This window comes from Pholis gunnellus (genome assembly GCF_910591455.1).
Source record: "Pholis gunnellus genome assembly, chromosome: 19".
NCBI classification, from domain to species: Eukaryota; Metazoa; Chordata; class Actinopteri; order Perciformes; family Pholidae; genus Pholis; species Pholis gunnellus.
In genome coordinates, this window is record NC_136546.1 from 11,136,626 (window position 1) to 11,143,977 (window position 7,352).

General features: G+C 44.0%; 1 protein-coding gene across 1 annotated transcript; it reads left to right on the forward strand.

The window, feature by feature from the left end:
• Positions 1 to 238: 238 nt before the first annotated feature.
• Positions 239 to 7,343, forward strand: LOC306711425 (reticulon-4-interacting protein 1 homolog, mitochondrial-like; the record flags this gene model as incomplete). The annotated part of the gene is made up of 9 exons (XM_079180377.1): positions 239 to 829; positions 917 to 1,068; positions 2,224 to 2,292; positions 2,698 to 2,822; positions 3,352 to 3,400; positions 3,538 to 3,674; positions 4,223 to 4,406; positions 5,973 to 6,068; positions 7,185 to 7,343. Exons 1-9 carry the CDS (start codon positions 532 to 534, stop codon positions 7,341 to 7,343), a joined length of 1,269 nt encoding a protein of 422 aa, XP_079036503.1. The 5' UTR covers positions 239 to 531.
• Positions 7,344 to 7,352: the final 9 nt, after the last annotated feature.

Sequence of the window (7,352 nt, forward strand, 5' to 3'; positions counted from 1 at the left end):
AATACAGTTTTAATTTGAAGTGATATGATAAAAACATTCCTTGTACTTCAGTTTATTTAGTTGTATTTCTATATGGTAACATGTTATATCACACGTTGAAAAAAAAATAAAATAAAGTCTATAATAATAACAATAATAATAATAAATACGTCAGAGTAATTCTCTTCCTCTATTGGCCAGAATATTTAGCTACAGGATTCTGATTGGCTATCGCTGTGAGTTCAAAGGGTAGCTTGTTATGTAGCCATTTAGCCGTGGTGGGGTGTGCTGTCTGATGGTTTTGTAACAGCCTAATGTGACACTGGACAATACACTGCACGTGCCCAAAGGCGTTGTCGCTTATTTATTTAACCTGTTAACGTTACGTTTATTTTTGCATAAGCTTTGAGCGCTGACGACGCGGACATGCTAACATTAGCTGAGTAGCTACCTAGCTAGCCAGCAAGCTAACTTAGTGACAAGTGCTCTTCCAAAAATACTTATTGCGTCAAAAGCTGGCTTTATAGGCACGTCCAGGTGAAGCACGCTTTAATGGGTTCTGTCCGAGCTATGGCATCGACCAGGTTACTGTGTTTGCTCAACGCGAAAGTAGCAGACTCGACCAAAACATTAGCCAGGGCATGCTGGAGTGTGTGCCCCAGGAGACACATAGGCAGTTCACCTTCAAGACTGCATGGCTGCATGTCAGCTTGGGTCATTGATCAGTACGGCACTAATGGAGTGTTGAGGTACACAGAAGAAGTCCCCGTCCCCACTGTCAGTTCTCCCAGTGAGGTGATGATTGAAGTCCATGCGGCTAGCCTCAACCCTCTTGATGCATCTATGAGGGGTAAGTGTTGGCACTGTGAACAAAACAATGACATCATCGGTGATTTGTTGTTCGTTTTAATATACCTGCGTGCTTTGTCATTTCCAGGTGGTTATGGAGCTAAATTGCTTAAATTAAGAAGGGATCCAATGTCTGTGATGGGCAGTGATAGCGAGTTTCCTCTGATTCTGGGTCGTGATGTGTCTGGTGTAGTGGTGGACTGTGGATCTGAGGTTACCCACGTGGTTCCAGGAGATGAGGTATGAGCTGCACTTTGATTTTGCCTTGTGTATTTTTAAATGTACTTAGTTTATATTATAGTTTTTCCCTGACAGACACACATAACATGGACGACAGTATGACAATACAAGGACATGGTTATCGCACAGACAAGACAACTGTCTTACTGTGTTAAATTATGATATGTATACGTTTCTATTTAATGCATAATGTGATGGGAACACATGCATGCACGTTATCCTACATCAACGCATGCTTTGCTCCAACAGATAAGATGGTTAAGACCAGGAGTGAAAATGATGAGTCCAATACTCACCGTGCCATATTACAGAGAGAGGAGGGCATGATGTTGCAATAAACTAGATCATCATGAAAATCAATTGAGAAACCATTTGCTGACAAGATAACCAGACACTAATGTATTTTTTTGTGGTTCACCCAGCAAATTGAATAATCAAGAAATCAAGTTCTTCATCATCTTGAAGCAAAAGTCGTAAAAAAATATATTCTAACATTGCTATAAAACTGTCCGGCTCATTGATTTGCAAATCTGTCCACACTGGTCTAACACAGTGGTTCCCATCCTGAGGTCCCGACGTCCTGGGGCAGGATGATCAACAGCATAGGAAAACAAAGTGATATAACATAAATTGTTTTATTTGTATTATTATCTTTTTCTTCAAAACAAAAACAAAAAAATAGAAAACATCGGTCGACCTGGTCATAACCCATCGATATAATTAAGCCAGTGGCGAGGTCATAAGTAGACATTGCTTCATTTTAAGGTGTCACAAGACCCTTAATGCCGGCAACTTCACAGTCAAGTCCTCCGGAGACATTTTCTTTGAAGAAAGATTAAACTTAAACTCTCTGCTTGGTCATCGCATGAATAATAATGTGAGACCTCGACTGCGCTGCCTCCCACGTTACCGTCTTCCTGCAGATACAAATGTGATTATGCAAATTCAACTTCATGTGATTTGAATAATAGAACAATACCCTGTTACAAAAGATCCACATACAGTATTCTATTAATCTTGTTAAAAATATTTTTGGAAGAGATCTGCTGACTAAGAGCTTAACAGCCGATTAATCAGGTTAAAAATATATATACAAGAGTAGGTGGTTGAATTGAGTCGTGTCCAGCTTGTTAAAATGTCATTTTTCTGCTCCAGGTGTGGGCTGCTGTTCCCCCATGGAAACAAGGCAGTCTGGCAGAGTTTGTGACTCTAACAGAGTACGAGGTGAGCCACAGAGCTAGTAGAGGCAGGAGCTTTTGAGTTTCTCCATCAATTGACTGATTACAATTGACTTTCCTGTCAGTATGTTGTCAAACAAATGGAAAGAGTTGATTCAGAGCTCTTGTATGAATAGTAAAAGATGTTGGAACGGAAGTCTGGAAGACCCAGTTGTGTAATCCTGCAGTGTAATACGAGGTAATCAGGATTTAGTTAGTTTTGGTTGCAGGAGCCACTGTGGCACCAATTATATAGAGAGGCACAAATTACTGCTTTTATTTAATTCAGCAATGCATAGCTGGCTGCCTTCACAGTAGATCTGATGACTAGACTGAGCTTGTAAATTGATAATTGAAAAAAAAAAAGAAAATGTTCTGTTGATTTGTTTCTAACTCTTGGCTGTTTTTGCAGGTTTCCCATAAGCCAAAATTATTGAGTCACACAGAGGCAGCATCAATCCCCTATGTAGCCAACACGGCTCTGTCTGCACTTGTCAACGCAGGTGGTCTTTGCAGAGACAGCTCTTCAAATAAAAGGCAAGCACCTGCCTGATCCTGGATACTGTCATCTTGTATTTGAACTTCTCTGCCACATCACCATTTACACACAGAAGTTAGAACATTAGACGTGTGAATCACAGTATCAGAGAGAAGAAGAAGTCTCCTGAGAACTGTAACAAAAGGCCATCAAACGTTGAATGAACTATTTAAAGTCTTGGAGTTTGTAAATGTGCTCTTTGTCTGTTAAATCAGTCCAGTCATGCAGAGCGATACTCTTGATAAGGCACATTTTTCGTCACGTCCGTTTCAGTGGTGGGGCTGGTCTTCTGTTTCATCCTAATTGGCATCAAAAGGGTTTTAGGTCCTGCCTTTAACCCATAGACTGTGAAAATCTAACCTGGTGTGTAATGTAACGGAACTTTCACTCCCCGTCGGATATAATAGCTTCCAATCCTGCAAATCCCCTTTTACCTCCAGTCCTCCACTGCTTGAAGTTTGCTTAAATGAGTCACATTGTAATTGAATGACCCTCTGGTTGCTGTTTGTTTTGTTTTTTCCCTCCTAGAGTTTTGATCACTGGAGGATCGGGAGGCGTTGGAACATTTTCTATTCAGGTAAGGCAGCGTGTAGTCCTCCAGCTGTACCGCTGTGTATGTTTGACTCCTTTTAAACTCTGTATGAGTGTAAGGCCACTCGCTGTCTCTGTGTGCGTGTGTGTATATTTCTGTTTTCTTCCTCTGTGTGCCGCCAGTTATTGAAGGCCTGGGGAGCCCACGTAACGGTTACCTGCTCACAGAACGCCGAAGGCCTCGTTAGAGGGCTGGGGGCCGATGAGGTGGTGGACTACACGGCAGGAGATTCACTTGAACAGCTAGAAATGATGGAAAGGTATGTGTTGCATTGAACGTTTTTTTTTTTTTTTATGTGACCCGAATATGAAATCCCGTAGCACATTATGTGGCGACATTGTATTGTTTGTAATGTTCTTCACTAGCTCCAAGTCAAAGCTCCATGTTTACTACTGAAGTATCGTTAGAGGCAGTGCCAGTTCAGTAAAGGTGCTAATGAAAAGAGAATTGTCTGCACCCCCCCCCCCCCCCCCCTTTTTTTAAACACCCCTTAAATGTGGTAAGCGTCTTCCTGTCATCATGGCGCAACAGCTCACTGACTGCCTTTGTAGTTTCCATGGAAACCAGGGCTCAAGGCCTCAGTGGTTGTGGACTCACCCCCTCTTCCCCTCCCTGAAACTAAATTGGTAAAGCCTGGCTTTTGCTCGACGACAAAACACTCTTTAAATCAGGGCTCCGGCGGTAAAGAGGATCCTGACCTACGATGATGAAACATGCGACGCTCCCTACGATGAAGTCCTCGTACGTTTTAAACCGTTCTCCACCAGGGTCCCCCTAAGTTTGACAGTCTTGTGTTTGTACCGTCAGATTTGACGTGATTTTGGACAACGTGGGTGGGGAAACGGAGCGGTGGGCGATGGGCCTGCTGAAGCCCTGGTCTGGGGCAAAGTACGTCACACTGGTAACACCTTTACTCCTCAACACCGATTCCCTGGGCCTACTGGACGGGGTGTTTCAAGCTGGATGCTCCCTGCAGAGCAAGGCCATACAGGTGAAATGAGCAGAACACACTTTCATTTTCAACAGGGATTAAAACAGAGCTGATGGTGATCATACTGCTGTTCATGGTCTTGACATGCAAATCCATTCGCCCCGCAAACTACTGCTACTGTCATGTTGTTTATTGTTTCCGAAATACTTCCAGTTTAGTACTCGTCATGAAGCCATTGGCATGGGTGTGGGCCACAGGTGCTCTTCAAACTGGAATGGAATACTTAATCATCAGTGGTATGGAAAGACAACATTGTGTAATGGGTGTACACCTGTTCCAGCCAGAGTTTTCACGTTTTATTTCTATTCAGTTGATCAGATAAATCGGAGATCAGTTGAAACGGGGAAGGAACAATCATGTTCTAACTTGACTTGGCTTCTTTGCACATTCTCTCTGTGTAAAGGTTCACGCTTGAGCTGTAGAAATACACCCTACAGGGTTTAATTAATCTGACTGTGTGCAGGTGAAAAGGGAGTTTCCGCATTACGAGTTTGAGTCCCTGCATTGGTGTAAGCCTTGTGTTAATGCATGTAGGTCCGATCCCTGCAGCTGCTCTGTTAGTGGAGTGTAATGAGGGTAGTGGGTGAAGAGGGCCAGGACAGGGCCAGGACAGGGTGGAGCTGCTGTGTCAAGTTGTTCTGGGCATCGCTGATGGCACGGCTGGCACTGTTGGGAGTTGGGTGTGGGCGTTGTAGATGCCATGTCTGTGCATGCATGTGTTTGCTGCTGAACCAGCAGTATTTGAGTGTTTGTGCAGATTGTAGCTGGCTATCTCTCTACCCCCCCCCCCCCCCCCCCCCCAGCAAATACCAGTGTTTGTGTGTTTCTTGCCAAGCCTCTGGGCCCCTTTGTCCACGGTCGCAGCCAGCTGGTCCGTTTGGCCAGGCTCAGCCACATCAGTCACACCCTCGTTGCCCAGCTCTGGACGGCGCGTCCTTTTCGTCTGGGAGATCACAGCACAACTGAGCCCTCTAGTGTTCAACTTCTTGTCAGCACTGAATTATTTTTGCCGAATCTTTTTTTTTTTTTTTTTCTCTCTCTCTCCAAAAAAGGTGTGGCAAAGTCATGCTGCATAATATATTATGATGAAATACTAGGATTAGTACATTTCTTTCTTTCTTTCTTTTGTTTGAGATGCTTCCTGGTGCACCTTTTTATTGAGAACGTGTGTTTTTCCTTGTAACATCATTAAATGAACAAAACAAAAAAACTCTTTTCAGTGGATGGATGCCATGTCTCAGGAATAACAGAACATGATAAGGAATCATTACATGTGAAATTGTAGGAGAACTTATTTTTGAGTAGCTACCGTCGGTCACTAGTCTATCAGCAAATTTGTATCCATTTTATTCTTCCATGTAATCCATGCTGTTATTTCTCACTCTTGGTATGTTATACGAGTCAATGTGGATGTGCATACAATATGTCTATTTTGGCATTTGTTTTGTCTTGGGACCTTTTTTTTGTTTGTAGACTCAATATTTTCACACCCAGATAAAACCACTCTGTGTTCTTTTCTACCCACTGAGGTGCATACCTGCCTGACCTCTTATTGTTGCCTCTTAGAACATAATATCAAGTGGAGTCTTCTATCGGTGGGGATTTTATGCGCCGGATGGGCCGGCCCTGGACGACGTCAGCAAGCTGGTGGATGCAGGGAAGGTACTGTACTGCCTCATTACTGATATCATGCATGCGGACATACTTGTCATTCAGAACAACTTATGCTGACAGGATGGGGAGATGTAAATCCTCTCATTCCCACACCAATCACAGCCTGATAGTGGAATTCATGCAGGGATGGAGATCGTACAGCATTATTAAATATGAACATACCAGGGATTCCATGCATGCCTGTATTCAAGGCTCCCCTGGGCTTTGTTAAAGAGTGAGCATCGTATTCCCGCTGTGCGCCGTTGGCTTCTGGGCGATTTGAGTCAGGCGCCAGGAGACGGTGAATGGATTTTTAAACAGTGCTGAGCAGCCATTCGTAAAAAGCATGTGGGACCTCTGTCCTTTTGTCCCGGGGCTTACGGCGAGCGGCACACTCAGACCAGTGACGGGAAGCTATAGGCACACACACACACACACATGCACCCTCTCTGTCTGCAGGTCCTATTCTCAGTCAGAAGTGTGGATGGTTTCCAGTGTGACGCAACTGCGCTCCCCATTCATTGTTAACGACAAGAGATGCTGACCAGAATAACAAGCCTTTGCTGCTCGTGTTGTGGGACTAGCAGAGGATTGTCCAGCCTCATCACATTCCTCATCCCTCTCACACTTTGTCACATTCACAGCTATGAAAGCAGAGATGATGTAGCAGTTGGAGCTTGTGGATATTTGCTTGTCTAAAGTGATTAATAATGACTGCAATTTCCCACTGGTGTACATTGGGGGGGGGGGGGGGGGGGGGCCATCTATAGTATGCACCTTTTTAGGTCTGGGTCCAGTAGTATTTGAGATATAATAGCTGTTCATTTTGTTTGGTTTAAAGCACTCACTGCATGGAGTTTATCCCATCAGCATAACACAAGCAAGCATATGTTGTCACAGAAAAATGTAACTGACTCAATCGTCAAACTGTCTACACAAATGGTGCTGTCTTATAAAGCAGCCCACTCATCCATCTTCCCCGCCCATTAAAACAAAAGCCGAATACTATTCGTCCCATGGCTGATATGCTGAGGGTTTCAATATGATCTCTTAATTGTTTCCTGACTGCTTCCTGATTGATTTTAAGCTCATATTCATGATGTTTTTCCTGCTGGTTCACTGCAGATCCTGCCCGTAGTGGAGGCCCAGTTTCCATTTACCCAGGTGCCCCAGGCTTTTCAGAAGTTGGAGAATGGCCACGCCAGAGGGAAGACAGTAGTCCGGGTGGCTGAAGAGGACGACAAACAGGCCGAGGAGTTGGTGCAGAACAGTCGCTCAGTCTGAGCAAGAAAG